This window comes from Bemisia tabaci, chromosome 5, assembly GCF_918797505.1.
Source record: "Bemisia tabaci chromosome 5, PGI_BMITA_v3".
In the NCBI taxonomy this organism is placed as follows: domain Eukaryota; kingdom Metazoa; phylum Arthropoda; class Insecta; order Hemiptera; family Aleyrodidae; genus Bemisia; species Bemisia tabaci.
In genome coordinates this window covers 56,361,826-56,378,533 of record NC_092797.1, presented here as the reverse complement: position 1 = coordinate 56,378,533, position 16,708 = coordinate 56,361,826, and the positions used below count along the sequence as shown (strand labels likewise).

Sequence of the window (16,708 nt, the reverse complement as noted above, 5' to 3'; positions counted from 1 at the left end):
CAATTTTTCCCGTGGAAAACTTCCATAATAGGGGGCAAAAGAGAACGGGAGATCATAGATGGCTCCAAGACTTCCATCTTTGGAATGGCAGTTCCAGAGATTCATCTTTCAGTGAAACCCGTTGGTATGACGGTGCTCGAGTTCAGAATAAAAAACCCGTTCAATTATTGCTGAGATACCCGCATTTACGCAAAAAAGCCATCAGCCGCTTGTACTATCAATTTGCTGCGTGGATGTGTTCTTCTTTATCGTAAGTGCGTCCAATTGGATTTCCCTTCATTTGATAGAATCAAAACGTTGTTTTTTTTTAAAATTGTGTATTTTAGCCTTGTTTCCCGTTTTCCCCCCTTGTTTTTCTACAACAGTACATACAGATACATTTTGAGGTACTGGGGTCTCTGTAATGACTTCCTCGAGGAGTTACTGTACATTTCCTGAGCATAGCAGTATGATACACGGAGGATGGTTGCGGGTGTAAAAGCACACAAAAGCCTCCCACGCATCGGTGGGCCGCGTCGGCGCTGGCGTTTGGCTGCGGCATAGCGCTGCGGCGCGCCGCGACGCGTCGTTGCGTGGCGTGGCGTCGCGGGTGACGACGCGTGACCTTGGCGCAGGGCGACGCGACGCCTGACGCGGGCCCTTGGCCGACACCTGGTTCTTGGCATCCTCGCGAAGCCTGGTCAGTTTTCGTTCCGTCCTCTCCCGCAACCGGTTCCTCCTTTCGTTAAAGTCCTTTATTTTCCCGAGTTTCCTCACAATTTTCCAGTGTTTTCTCCAGTGGATTTTTATTTTGCCGAAATGGGCTCAGCGACAAACGTAAGTTTTTCCCTGCTTTTGAGTACTCTGAATAAAAATATGGCAAATTTTACCAGAAGTATGGTAGACTCTACTATGGGTCTACTTCAGTGATCTGCCGTGCTAGGCAAAAACGCCGTATAAGCATTCGGATGTTGCCAAATTTCTTTGAAATTTGTAGACTTTTTAGGTCAAATTACGAACGAAATCCTGTGGAAAATCGGTCACAAATTTTCCTGAAAATTCGTGTTTTCTCGAAGGAAATTTGGCAACGCCTGATGACTCTTGCGGCGTTCATACTTAGCACGGCAGGACTGTAGTGTAGAGTATAGATCAGCAGACACCTGCTAACATTTACCACACTCATGGTGAACGCGATTAGAGTTACGGTATTTGTTACAGTGGAGCCAATTGGTGTAATCATACTCATCACTGTCGCTCAAACCATACTTTTTTTCTGAATATACTGGATTTTATAGATTATTCGGACTGAGAGTATTAGAAAGGAACCAGGTCTCGGAATAAATTCTGCAAATTTCAAAATAATTTCACCTCAATTTTGAGTTTAAAGGTCATTGTTGTCATTAGCTGCGATGTAACGTTTAAATTAAAATACTATACTATGCAACGTGTGTAAATTAGTACCATCTCAATACATCTAGAATCTCAATGAATTTTGAAGAAAATTGAGTGAAAATCAACTAACGCAAAGTCTTCGGATTCAGAGGCAATTGGAACAACTTTTAAATATTTATATTTCCAATCAATGTAAAAAAAAAAATCGTTGAGCAAAGTTATTAAAAGTTGATTTCCAATAAGAGTCCTGGCCATTGACTCATTTTACTCACAGGTAAGAGGCTAGGCAAACGGAATCTTCTCCAAATATGGATCCGACCACTATGAGTTCTATACTGCCGTGCTAAGGAAGAACGCCATATGAATATTCGAGAGTTGCCAAATTTCCTTCGATAAATGTTTATTTTTGCGGAAAGCGAAGCATATTTTACCTTGAGATTTTCAGATGTTATAAATGAAATTTTGAACAGGACTGTCTGAAAAATTAGATGATAATATTCAGAATTTTCCGAGTAAATTCGTGTTTTATCTAGGGAAATTTGGCAGCGCCTGCAGATCCATACGACTTTTCCTCAGCACGGCAGCATAAGTGGACGTATTTTTGCTAAAAGGAACTATGTGCATAGGGTTTGCGCGTGGCATTGTTCCTTTTAGCTTAAATACGTTCAAGTGACACTCGAGGAACAGGAATCGTGTATGGTATCGTTTTCACACATCCAAACTCCGCGCATAAAAATTGCACCCACGACGCGGCGCAGAGACATACATGCGTCTCGGAACTTTAAACCGGTTTCACTCGAGGTTGTTAAATAACACTGCTAGCACTCAAATCCTTGCGCAGAAAGAATACGTCCTTATCAATGAAAAGTAAAAACACAAAAAGCACCCGTGGCATGCGACTCAACTTGAAGGATTTATTTAAGTTTAAGTACAGATAAAAGAGTTTTTCTTCGGCTTCAGGTTTAAAGGTGCGGTAGAGGCTCGAATATCCGCGAAACCGGAGCTACCGCGGATAATGCTAATTGAGCTTTTTTGAAGAAAGTGATCGGAAAAACTGTGTTTAAAAATAATCCATTAAAACACTCATCATATATTGGACAGAGATGTAATTACTAGTAAAAAACGACTAAATACCTGAAAAAATTCATTTTGGCAAATGACCCATAATTTGTTTTCTCATAAAGTTTAGGGATCTTGTTAATATTCGTTCTTTTAGCAGCTCATTTCCTCACTTAGGAGACCACTTTTGACTTACGTTGTGATTGAAGGGAGGTTTAAGGAAATCCTTGATGTAGCATCATAAAAAGGACAATTTTTACAAACCTCGAGTGAAATTTAGTCTTGAAACTTCAAAGATGGAACCTTGAAAGGGGTTAGAACGATTTATCACTACAAAAAATACAAGAGACGAAAGAAAATATATTGGGAGCTACATATATTTTAAGGTACTTAAAAAAAATAAAATTGCACCTAAATTGCAAGAAAGCGAACGGACCAATCGTCAAATAAAAATTTGCGTCGTTGTAATGCAGTTTGGCCTCCCTAACTCGCATTCCCTCAATAGTACCTCAAAATATGTATTTGCAGACCTAGCAGAATACTCAAAGACCTTGGTCGAATTAAATGTGTTACAGTTTCAATTGAGGACTGAAAGAGTTCCTATGAAGATCATATGAATAAATATAGAAGCAACAAATTTCATTCTACCTGAAAATATTAGCCGTCCGTCAGGTAGGATATCCCGAGCTGTCCTAGACCCAGAACCGTTTTTCCGCATTAGTTGATTTATGTACGCTTAGTATTGGTTGACACATTTATTTACTTAAAACATTCCTTCGTATGAGAACAAATGGAGATAAGAAAAAAACGCTGACTTATTCGATCGGATTGGGTAATTACCTACATCAAGGAAGATTCCGCCTCATTAAATGCAGTGCGAAGTGTCGCAAGTTGGATCAATTTTCCCGCGCGGCTTGTGCATAAAATTTAATGAGATTTACGAATGGTCTTGCAACTGGGTATTCAGGTTTGATTTATAACTTGTTTACATTTTATTATAAGTTCACATCCTTGAAATGCCGGCTTACATGCAGTCGAAACGTAATTAACACGAGTGTAAAGCCGTTTCTCAGAGCTGCAAACCCCTGGAATCAAAATTTTCTTAGGGTATATGCTGGCGAGGTCAAAAAATCCACGTGAAGTACTTATTTCATTTTAACTTTTCTTCGGGTACATTTCCGTCAAAGATTTCCGTCTCTGCAGTGATATTAAGTTCTCTCGCATACTCAATGCTAATGAGCCAATTGCTCTAATCATAAGAATAGTAGATTTGTTTATAATTGTTAAAACATTACTAACTACAAAGAAATAGAAAATTTGGCCAAACACAAAGTTTCTGTAAGTATTGAAGTCTCCTTCAAAAAACTCGATGGCTAATCCATGACATCCATCGTGGCACACAGAGGGAAAACCTTTGTTTGTACGCAACAATCAAACTTAAATTCACGAAGCTCGCGCAAGTTTTCGATGCTGCAGTTAATCCAACTGCTCATAGAAACTGAGCATCGCGAGGGCTCATATTTTTTTCTTATGGCTTGGACATACTGCTTATCTGCCCTGAAGTTCGATTTCTGTGACTCAAAGTTCAATTGAGGGGCTTGGAGGACAAGACGCATAAGTGCAGTTTTTGCCACCTCGAGAAATTCATATTTGAAGTTTTGAAATTACATGCATCTTTATGTAGGAGAGAAAGTTCAAACGTATACTTTTGATGCTTAAAAATTGGAATTTAAGAGCGAATTTTTTATAGAATATGCATTGAAACTAGTTTCACTTGAAATCATCAATATCTCAATTTTTTCGAAAACCGCATTCGAGCACCTTGAGTGCCTTGTCCTCCAAGCCCCTCAATTATTTGAACCAAAATTGAAAACTTTGATAGGCCGTATCAATTAATGTTTTCCTGTATTAACCGATCAATAAGTGCAAATTCACTTTTTGGTAAATTCAAAATGGAAATAAAACTGTGGTATGCACTACCACGATAGGTACATCGATCACAATATTTTTCTTTAAATTTTAACCCTAGGAACACGTTTCCAACCAACCCTGTGTTCTCGTGGAAATCGGAATTAACTTTGAAGGTTAAGTACTAATGAACTCATCAATGAATAGTTTTTGTCACGTTGTTATTCTCCGCCGAGATTTTTTTCCAGGCCACCGCGCCGCGGAGGAAATTTTAAATTTTAATTTATTTAAACTTCAAGCATCCATCTCCATTTAATTTGTCTCAGAGGGAACAAAGTCATAAAACGCCCATCCTCCAGACTAGTCGCATCAATTAAAACTGATTTAAATTGAATTATCGTCGCTCTTGATTTAAAATCTTTAAAAAGGTGTGGCATGCGGCACGTGTAGGGCTATCATGCAGCCATGCTCTCAAGAACGCCGTATGAACATTCGAATGTTGCCAAATTTCCTCTCAGAAAATATTTATTCTTGAGTAAAGTCGTAAATATTTTTCCTTAAAATTTTCCGACACTTCAGATCAAATTAGAAACAAACTTCTCTGAAAAATTGGAAGATAAATTGGATTGCATTTTGCAAAAAGGAACCACTAGCATTGCAATGATGCTAAGATTGTGCAACTTCATCCTTTGCAATAAAATTGCGGAAATTGTGAAAAACTATGAAATTTAGATGGTAATTTTTGTCTTAAATTTACTGTTTTTAGCGAGTAAAATAGAAACTATTAAGGGATAATCAGGTTTTTTCTCCAAGACAAAAGAAGTTGCACAATCTTAGCAACATTGCAATGCTAGTGGTTCCTTTTTGCAAAATGCAATCCAATTTTAACAAATTTGCCCGTAAATTCGTGATTTATGTAGGAAAATCTGGCAACGTATAAAGGCTCATACGCCGTTTTTCTTCAGCTCGGTAACTCGGACATAAAAGAATCCAATTCCTTCAGAAATCGTACGAAACGGACCTGCAAAGAAGCAAGTGGAAAGCAGAGTAAATTTTTCGAAAATAGGTTCGTGCGATTGACAAGGTCAACCGTTTTTTACGCATCGATGTCGGATGAAATTTGATGAGCGTGGTGTGGGGCGGTGTTGGACAATTGTGGAAAATTCTACCAATTTTACTACATGGCAGAGGCAGATACACAACTTTTATCTATCTGGCATTTCCTCGTTTTCGGTTACCGAGATGCTGACTTTTTGACACGTTTTAATTTTCTTGTATCTCGCGTGAAATTCTCGCTACTACTAGGCGGTATCTCGATATTCTTATTTCCCGCAGTGGTCTATTTTTTTCTATTCGCTAAAAAATCTGCCTATCCGAAGAGGTTTTTTGAAGACCAGAGGTATAATGATTCTTATTCCAAGATCAAACCGAGGACGTCTCTTAATATACAGGGTGATCCTAGGTTTTAATGTCAGACTGTAGGAGCGTGTTCTATGGTTCAAAAAAAGTTTTCTTTCGTTTATAATTTTCTTTTTCCAAAAGTGCATTTAAAGGAGGCTACGACCCCTCCTCCCCAAAGTTCTGGGACATAAATTGTTTTTCCTCCATTTTTGCATCGGTAATATACCACATCTCATAAAATTGGTGGTACTCATAATTTTATACGCTTAATTGGACCAAGTTAATCTGAAAGGAACCAACCTACATTTTCGAAAAATTGAGTTAAGAATGTTTTCAAGTTCCACTAGCCGTATATTCTCTCCTGCCAAAAACTCTAAGTCGAAAAACAGAAATTAGTTTGTGAAAAGAGGGGTTAAAGTTTATTTTCTACATTGAGCCTTGTACAAGAGTAGAACTTCAAACCACTTTTTCTCAGTTTCAGCTCAATGTGGGTTGGTTCCTTTCTGATGAACTCGGTCCTATTCATAGGTGACATTAGGAAAATTGAAATTTCAGTTGGAAGTTGGGTTGCGAGAGGTCCGAGGAATACCACTTTTACACGCGGAAAAACTAAGTTATTGGCCTTCAACAGTCTAAGACCCATCCGGAATCTTCCGAAACCCCACTTTTAACTATACCATTCCGATTTTTTCTAAGACCCTTATTGAATTCAGCGTATTCAATTATGGGTGCACACCAATTTTCATGTGATTCGGCGCATTATCGTTGCCAATATGCAGGGAAAATAATTTATTTTCCAGAACTTTGGGGGGGGGGGGTTGTAGCGTAGCCCCCTTGAAAAGCCCTTTTGGGAAGATGTTAGTCAAGAGTCTCATTTTGACCCATAGAGCACGCTCCTGCAACCTGGCGATTTACTCTTGAACCTTTCTACAAAGGGCCGGATTAAGGGGGTGGCCACATGGGCCGCGGCCCATGGCGGCAAATCTAGGGGGCGGCAAATTTTGCAATTTTTTTAAATGTAGGTTAAAAAAAATCGGATTTAGAAAAAAAAATTACAAACGAGAAAAGGCTACAAAATCTCTCATTTCCTGAGAGTATAGTAATTTCTAATTTTGTCGTCTTTCAGTGATACAAGAGACAGCACCTTTAATTAGTCGAGTTAAGAGAGAAACCAAACACACAATTTGGCTTGGAACGGCGCGACTTAGGGAGAAATGATGACGAGGACTTGAGATTAAAAGGAGAAGCCTTCGGCGCGGCAATCGGCATGTAACACATATTAGCGCCTACAAGACTGCACGAATACTTCACGCATTGCATCAAACACAGTGCGGTCAGCGTGAAACGGATAGCGCCTACAAGACTGCGTGAATACTTCACGCATTGCGCGGCGCGGCGGCGGAAGTTAAAATCATTAAACCAAATTTTGTGTTTGTTCTTTCATAATTTTTTCGTTCAGTTCTTATGAATGGAAGGCCTTGTCCATTAGAGATAGGTTTACGAAACTTGACTTTCGCGCAAAGTTCCGTGACCTTTTGCTAATAGTGTTGACAGGGCTTTCCGAAAAAATGTGTTCAACACGAGTAAACGCGTCTTATGCACCCCTCCCCCGCTGGCACGTTCACTTGATGGTTTTTATTGATGTTTCAAAACGAATGAGAAGGGGGCGGCAAAATACAGGCGGCCCATGGCGGCAAGTAGGTAAATTTGGCCCTGTTTCTACATATCTTCGTAGTATGTTTGCATCTAGTAAAATCGGCGTGTAAAGTGGCCTGTTTCCACAGGCAACGAAATTCGGCGTAATCGGGAGCTGCAGAACAATGAATACGAAATTGTCTGAAAAATTGGAAGAAAAATATCTACAAATGTTCCCGGAAATCCGTGATTTGCCAACAGAAATTTGGCCCCATCTGAAGGCTCATATGCCGTTTTCCCCTAGCACAGGAATACGGGCCTACGTCAAAGCTAATTTTATTTTCTGGAACGGACAAATCCTGTTTTTATTATTTTTCCTCCTTCCGCCTTTTTGTGAGGAGTGTGAAAACCAATCTGCGGTAGTTGCAATTTAGAGTGTAATAAAAGAATGCGAAGGGGAATCCCGGATTGTTTGCCATCGTGGAGATTTGTTGTCTTCATAATTGAACAGAAGTTGATCTCAAAGAGTTGCGAGAGCATCCTCCGAATCAAATACGTAATTTATTACAGAGCGTCGCTCGGCTGACGTAAGGACGTAACTACACTGTGCCATGAACCCTGTCATCCATACAACTCAGTGCTTTCCCAGGCTCATCTCCAAGTGCAGTTACGTTCTTATGTCCCGTGGGCCACGAGAGGATGGACTCCTGAGGGCATGAACCGTGAACTTCGTGGTAGTTCTAATTTATAATTTCAATTGCCTGTCCAATCCTATCCTCCTTTTTCTAGCTTCTTCTCGCACCTCCTCTCTCTTTATTCCCTCTTATTTCTTCTCTTTCTTTATTATCTTATTTACCTACCTTTTTCCTCTCTTTTTTTCTTTCTTAATAGTCTCTACCAGACACCTATACTGCCGTGCTATAGGGAAAAACGTCGTATGAGCCTTCAGACGTTGCCGAATTTCCGTTGGTATGACACGAATTTTCAGGAAAATGTGTAAACATTTTTCTTCTAATTTTTCTGGTATTTTTTTTCGCAATTTCACCTAAAGTTCCTAAACATTTCAAGGAAAAGTATTCATAACTTCCTTAAAAAATAATCATTTTATCGAAGAAAATTTGGCAACTCTCGAATGTTCAAACGGCGTTTTTCCTTAGCACGGCAGTATAGCAACTCGTAATCGGTTGCAAATGTGACAATGACGCAGAATGCTCTTCCTGGGCCTACGATCTGACAACTGAAATCGATAGACAAAGCTATAGACAAAGGAGACCGAGGGACAATCTAGCGATCCTATCGGTCGAAACGGGTGGTTATCCTAGACTTAGGAGGGAAAATGATGGACTAATGAAGTCTCTTGTGAGTTGCTGGTTAGGTAGGTTAGGTAGGTACTTACCTCCTTTATCCTTTGAAACCACCCTCTACTACCAATTGGATCGTTCCATTCTCCCTTCAGCCTTGTCTATCAATTTCAATAATTAGCTCGCAAGCGTACTTTTTTGTTCAGAAGACCGATCATTCACTCGAGCAAACCAACTGCCTCAGTTGACAAAATTGAACTTCATTCCACGAACTAAAGGTTCAGCTCTCTGAATCTAGAAACCTTGGTTCTTATCGAACGTGTTCTATATTGACCTATATGTATAAGTTCTTCGATTCGGCGGACTGCTTTTTTGGTAGAATTTCTGAAGGTTCAGTTTCCTGAACCTAGGGACCTAGGCCCACATCGAACATGTTCTACATTGACCTGTGTAAGTTTTTTGGTTTGATGGACTGCGAATTCGGTTCGATGAACCGAATTTCCGATTAACGGAACTGAAGTTCAGCTCTGTCAACTGAAGCGGTCGGTTCGCTCAACCGAATTCTCAGTCCTCTGAACCCAAAAGCGCTGACTGCACTTTTCGATTTGTATAACCTAGGTTTTTCCTTTCTTCGCGACGATTCTTCCTTCTCCAGAACAGTCCCCCTCATCTCTGAATTTCGTCTGAAATGGAAAAATGCTCTGATAGCTTCCCTGTCATCAAGACTCTCGTCTCCGAAACGGCCCAGTCATCAGAGATGTTCGCGCGCCTAAAATCTCAGAAAGTAATCATAGTACAAACCCGAATAGGTTCAAGATACCACGGTCATTTGTCTTCCTCCGACGAAGGCAAAATGGAATGCTCGTGAAGTGACCTTTTCTCTCTCGGTCGGCGCGACGCGACGAGATCAGATCGTCGTCTAGCAAAGAACGGACAAGTTTTTTACACGTTACGAATAGCGTCGGTTTTTTTCACTTCTTTTTATCTGAGTCATCAACATGGAAATACATTTAGCGGCCGTCTCGGGTTATCAGATAGACATTTGCAGTAGAAGAATACTATTGTTCGACTGGAGAGCATTTTTTCTCGCTGGATAACTGCCGCGGTGTCTCAAGCGAGGAGCCAGGCTATAATGTGTACTTAGGTAGATGACCTTTCATTACCTCCTCGAGAGTATCTCTGCCGTGCTAAGGAAGAACGCCGTATGAGCCTTCAGGCGTTGCCAAATTTCCTTTGATAAAACGCGAATTTCCTGGTAAACTTATGAATATTTTCCTCTCAATTTTTCAGATAATTTTGTTCGCAATCTCAACTAAAGATACTGAAAATTTAGAAGAAAAATATTCACAACTTTCCCAAAAAATAAACATTTTATCGACGGAAATTTGGCAACTCTCGAATGTTCATACGGCGTTCTTCCTTAACACGGCAGATCTCGAGTGGCTTCACTACCTTGCAGATTTTGCGGTAGCTCAGATTCAATTTTCCGAACCAAGCCGATGGAATGAGTGCTTGCAAGTGTAAATTGATAAGACGCCAAGACATCAGTATAAGAGAGGACTTCACCGACAAGTTTAGTTGACCTCAAATTTCAGCAATGACAGCTTTTTCTATTTAACAATAAGAGTATTTATTCTCAAAATCTGTTTTCAACATATTCGATTAGTACATTTTCAAGTTTTGTGACTTCAGGAGTATTTATTCTCAAAATCCTTTGAAAATGACGAGAACCAGGAACATAACATGGAGTTTAAAATGTTCTACAGGAGGCTAACTATCCGCTATGCGAAGGGATGTTACCTCAAAATTGCTGCAGTATTCTCCAAGTACTGGCAGTATTGTTAATATCGATATTATACTGTCGATGTATTGCAATCATGTCGAAACAACATTGCTCATGAGAAAGCGGCATTTCTAGAGGGCATTTTAAAATGTTGTCAGTTGGTGCCAGAAAAAGACACTACTTGTGCTTCCTTTCGACCTGAATGTCAATTTTAACCGATTTTCAGTCATTTATATGATTTTTTCATCGGTTAGTACTGCTCTGCGATATTATTTTCAATACTACCAAGCGATATTTGTTTCAATATACCTCGGTAATATCGCATAATAATATCACCAGCTGTATTGTCAAGAGAAGACCTTAGAAGGTCCCTCCTTATCTTTTATGTAACGTTGCTCCAAAATTAAGGGACCAATACTATCCTGGCAATATTCCTTGCAATATTGCCCGCGACCCCAATGCAGGGTGGGATAAGCTTGAAATACTGCTGATGATGCCCCGATGATTTAAACGAACATCAGGTGTTAGTCGCAAAATTTTACGTAGGAATGGTTATACACAAGCTACCTACTCTCTTAGGAGCGCCGAAATGCGTTTAAATATGATCCCTCGTAATTCCTGATCAGCTCGCAATTCTTGGCTGAGTTTCCACTCAATATTTTATTTGAAATCCCGGTCGATGTCGGAAAACTGTCTTGGGGAGCCTGGCAGGATGATATCAACACTGCTGACGTTCAAAACATGTTGAATTTATTGACAGAAATACCCAAGACCAGTTTGGCTCATTTTCATGCACTGACTTTCGGAGCGACCATCATAATCAACTGATCTTGGGCTGTGTTGCCAAATGCCACCCATGAAACGGCGAATTTGAACGGATCATCGTCGATAGTACAGTTCAATGGGGCGACGCCCCCGGCTGCTACGCGGCCGAACCTTTAAAGTCCACTTTCCGCCGTCCAATGCTCACTTGACGGGTCCCCATGATTTAACCAGTGGCGTGGCGTGCTTTGCGATGTATCGATCGATCTGCCATTAAACCTACGGAAAATGATCGATAAACAGGATGTTCCCAACGAACACCTTAATAATCGATTCTTTGCCACAGATTAAAATGGGGAAATATCGATAATCGATCATTCACACCTCGCAACCGGATTTGATGTAAATAGAGTGGGGTAACTTAGGGACTGTCTCCTATCGATAGCCGCAAGAATCATGAAAATCCGCGTTTAATGTGAAATTCCAACGAGAAAGCGTGTATTGCAACGCCTTATTTCTCACCCTTTACAGTGGATCAAAATTAGCATATTTTATCTATTCGTGCCTACCACTAATCATAGAGCAAAGCCCTTAGTTCTTGAAAAATAAAATTAAGTGATGATTCTTTTCTTCCTGTACTTTCCTCGAAATCCTAAATTTCCTTTTTTTAATCCTGAAATACATGTTTTAATCCTTTTAATCCTAAATAATCCTAAATTTTTTAAATGTATAGTATTTTTATAAATAAAATTGAATCTGAGAAGCAAGAATTCAGACAAAAATACCTAATCTATTTTCATAGAACCGTTTTAGGAATAGAATTGCTTAGAAATTCTAAGAGTTGATGTTTCCACAACGTTCTGCAGACGATGACCCGAGATCTTGAAAAAACCGCACAAGTTTTCGATCGCGGATTCAAGGCCTGAAGTTTGTTGACCGGCCTTTTGTGGCTCGTGCATGTGGTTTGAGGCTCGCTCAAACCACCCGTAAAGCCGCATCATAAGTTCTCTGATTGCCCGAGTCCGCGGGTTTTAAAGTTGTGTTTACACAATATGCAGTAGACCGCAGCCAACATTATGCGAGCCCAGGCTGCGTAGGTGTCAAGCGCCCTTACTTAAACAACTTGCTTTTGAGGATTCTGAGCTAATACATACTTTTTGTGGAAATTTTGAGGTGCTTTTGAGTATTCCCATCGACTCAGGTTGTCGTCTAATTGTATGTCAGTTGCTTTTTTTGCGTCCCTGAAATAATTTTGTCACGCGAGAAGAGAAAGGTCTGTTCCCAGTAGAAGCCACAGTTATAATTAACACGTTGCTTGCCATCGTGTTTCTAATGGTCCGTTCTCAAAGAATCAGAGAAGCACGCAAGTAGAAAAGGCAGATTTACGTGAACTGTTGGAAACTCATGTGACCAAAATTACAAATTTTTTTAGCCTCTATAGTTTTTTCGTGGCCATACCGTCATGGTTTTGATGGTTTGCAAGTAGAGGCAGGTCTATGAACCCAGTGTGGTTTACAATGTGTCACGAAACTTTTTTAATGTATTCTACGAGTAAGCAGTTTATTCGATGGATTGTTAGTTGTGTATTGCTCCTATAAAGTGAGGTGAGTGAAGAAATTATTGGATTTCCATGGACAAGTGGAACAAGTCTATGAGACAGATCGAACAAGATAATTTTGACCGAAACTTAACTTTATGAATACCTAAATTATAAAAACTTTTCATGACCTCATAAATTGTAAGGGGTGGTTTTTAAAGAAATTCCACGAGAAGACAAACCGGGCCACTTTTTTTCTTTGGTTCGTACCTATCAACCAACATGATTTTTTTAATTTTCCACATTTTGTCCAATTTTTCCCACGGACTCGCTTCATTGTGCGTCGGTTTGCAACTTCCGGTGAACTATCTTGCCATACAAATTTAACTCCAGAATCATTTAACGTAATTCCTTGAAAATTTCCGCAAGTTTCTGCTTTATTTGAATTTTTGGTGTAAAAATGTCCAACAATAAAAGTGGACCGTTTGCTCTCCTAAAAATCAAATAAGAACGGAAATTTTGGAACACCACAATTATTGTAAGTTGCTTCCAAATTGAATCGTCAAAATCCGTGAGATTTAATACAGGATGATGAATAAGACTGCATACCTCTTCTAAATGGAGGGAGGGTTAAAAATGTATACTCATTTTGACAAGGCAACACTGTATGCCATTTCCTGCAGAATCCAAGTGGCACAAAATATGATTGATCGAGGCGAAAGAAAAACCGTCGAGAATTTTATTTTTCATAGCCTCGCTTCGTCGTTTATGCATTTATATTGCCGTTCTAAGGAAAAACGGCATATGAGCCCTCAGGCATCGCCGTATTTCCTTTGGCAAAAAGCGAATTTCTTGGGAAAATGGAGGATGTTTTTCATCAAATTTTTCAGACAATTTTGTTCGCACTTTAATCTAAAATATCTGAAAATTTCATGGAATTACATGCATAACTCTCTTTGAAAATACTTGTTTTATCCAGGAACATTCGGCAACTCTCGAATGTTCATACGCCGTTTTTCTTTAGCACGCGCACGGCAGTATAGGCTTTGTCAGTCTGGATCCTCCAAGGAATCATCACAACGAAATTCGTGGAAATCTCCGCCATGTGTCTTCCTCATACTTCGTCATTCCTCTGGCTTAAGGGCGTATCTAAATGTCCACATGAGCCCCAAAAAGCTTGGTGTTAAATGGAGAACAGGGTTCACCTGGAAATAGAGAGACGTTTTTTCGTCAGAGGAAAGGCGATTTATGACGTCCGCATTAGTGTTTCACAACGACTGGAAATGATCGGAGTGAAATATCCTGATTTTCCTCCTCCGAAATATTTGAGCCTCAGCGTATCATTACCCCAATGTCAGAGATAATTTTCAGCTTCTGCATGACGCAAAGGAAAAGAGTCTGTAATCCTGTTCGTTTCTTGAAGATTAGCTCACATCGAAAAAAAAAATTGACCATTCGCAAAAACCATGCTGCACAAGTTTGTCCGGTTGGCTTTTTTTGTTCACTGTATTATCCGCCGGAAAAGACAGATATTTTTAAAATTTGAAAAAACATAAGCAACCGTTCAAATCGAGCAAATTAGCTTTCCGATTTATATGTTTAATTTTTTATTTCATTGCAATTTAAGTGTATTCGATTTAAATTCTTGGCAAAAAAAAAAAGATGAGGTCATTCAATAGATCTAATCTACGGTGGTTTTTTCTCAATGTGCTGCACTGAATTTTTAGCTTTATTCTATTTTCAAGTTTTGAATTAAGGTGGTTTTTAAATTATTGGATGGAGCAAAAGTATTTTTAAGTTTAATACACTGCTAGATTTTTCTTTTTTTTAAAGCATAATTTAATCACCCCACGAAATGTCTGTTCAATTGGACGCTTCCCCCTCTAGAATGCATTCTGAAGGAAATTATTCAATTCAGGAGTTAAATTTTTTATCATCCACGACGACTTGCGTACTTATAAAAAGTAGCATTTCAAAGCCAAGAGACAGAATAATGAACAGCTAATTTAAATCTTGAATCTCTTAGTTTTTCCTTGAGGTCTTTAACAAGCACTTCGCTATAGGTAGTTGTATGTTAACTACTGAACCATCAAGCCAATGACCTCAACCCCCCCCCCCCCCCTCTTACGAAGTAATGCACTTTAAAAATGTAAATTCGATTTCTCGAAACGGGGAAATCGACTTGCATAGAGCTTGAGCGTTGAAATTTCGACAAATAGCAGAGAACTAAGAACTATTATGCAATTTGCTGTGGCGTAAGGCCAGAGACTTTAACGCTAGGAAAAGAAAACTATCCAAGCGCCGCGCCGCACCCATATTGAGCCAATAATCATGAACTAAATTTCTTGGCCACTATCAGGAATAACGTAATAATGTGATACTGATCATATTTATGCAAGTTGATGTTGAACAGTCTAAAATAGGGTCTAAATTTCAGGTGGAAAGTACAGAACTGAACCCATGAATTGCGCCGTTGATCAAATAGTATATCCTGCGTTTCAAGGTCCCATCGAAGAGCGGACAGGGAACACATTCTATCGCAAGGAGTTGAGTGATTCGCGAGTTCCTTGACGAACCTCAAACAAAAGATTTGTATGCTCTGTCACCAAATTTAGCCAACATATCACTGAAAAAAAATATGGTAGATTTTACCATACTCTGACACAGTGATATGAGTACGGTAATAAACACCAAACTCTATGGTAGCATTTACCATGTAATGGTAATGGTAAGTATCAGCAGAGTTCTGGTGAATACTACCATAATTCTGGTCATTTTCACTAAATGGTATCACTGTGTAAAAAATCAAGTAGACTTATAGTAGATGTTACCATACTTTTTTTTCCAGTGATACTTTAAAAGTTGGAGCATGCAAAAAATAATGCACATTTTACGTCGTCGTCGGTCTCACAAAATCATAAGAATTATTTGAGTCTTTGTTGCGGTTTTTTTCATAGATCATGAAAATATGAAGAATCTTAAGCGATGTGTAATAAAGTGTCATCGAGAAAAAATTGTAACGTTCCATGCATCCTGTATTAAGCCCTGAGATCAACGAATCCACCGGTGGCATTTTACGCGTTCGAGTTAATGCGGTTTAATAAAGCTTTGAGTGAGATTAAAGGCAAACTTTTGAGCTTTACGGATCTTTAGCAATTTTAAGCTTATCTCTGAGTCGGTCGTTCGGAGAACAAAGATGTAAGGCGGACTTTTATCGGTCAGATTTTTTGCACGTTTGTACTCAAGGCTTTTGATGTAGTTTCCATTCTGACTCGGGCGGAGCGGATTTATCCGGATTCGGCCTCAATGCATCACGCGTTGCCTAATTTCCTCTTTTGTTTTACGTTTCATACCAGAAAACCAAAATATCTGAACATAAAGTTAAAGTGGAATCATCTCGTCTCTCGAGAGGAAGTAGTGTCGTCAAGGGCCCAAATCGCTCCCACCCTAGGGAAAACATCGCCCCCACCCAGAATTCCTGGGAAAACAGCTTATTCCAAAGTTGAAGGTTTATATTCAATGAAAATAATTGGTCTTGGCCGCTCATTAAATCCCTTTTTGTAAGATATATTGCCCGTGAGCGTCGGTTTTAAAGCTAGAAAAGGTCATTTTTCATATTTTTTCTCTAATTTTTTTAGTTTAGGATCATCATTTGACCAGAGCACAAGACAGCATGAGAGTGTTTTTTGCGTTGATTAGCCTCTCTTATTTTACAAAAAAAAAAGAAGAAGAAAAAAAACTTAAATAATATCCTTTATCACTCTGTTTGAGAAACGACATCAAACTTGGAATAACCATGGAAAATGGTCATTTCAGCTCTATTTCAATTATTCCATGTATTGCGACCCGTGCACAGTTATCCAACAGTTTTTCCTGAAATTTTCCATGAATATATCTTCATTGTTCTAAAATACTCACTTACAGAAAATTTTTGAGAGTTATTTTTGTCAG

General features: G+C 39.3%; 2 protein-coding genes across 2 annotated transcripts in view; one reads left to right on the top strand and one right to left on the bottom strand.

Annotated features, from left to right (window-relative positions):
- Positions 1 to 16,708, bottom strand: part of LOC109030869 (sex-regulated protein janus-A) — a 143,128-nt gene that overhangs the window by 114,400 nt on the left and 12,020 nt on the right. The window lies entirely within an intron of this gene.
- The window catches only part of LOC109030867 (uncharacterized), a 34,775-nt gene continuing 18,722 nt past the window's right edge, over positions 656 to 16,708 (top strand). Inside the window, exon 1 of the mRNA XM_019042048.2 lies at positions 656 to 816. Coding sequence (XP_018897593.2) covers positions 799 to 816 — 18 coding nt within the window. The 5' untranslated portion in view covers positions 656 to 798. The remainder of the gene's footprint in view (positions 817 to 16,708) is intronic.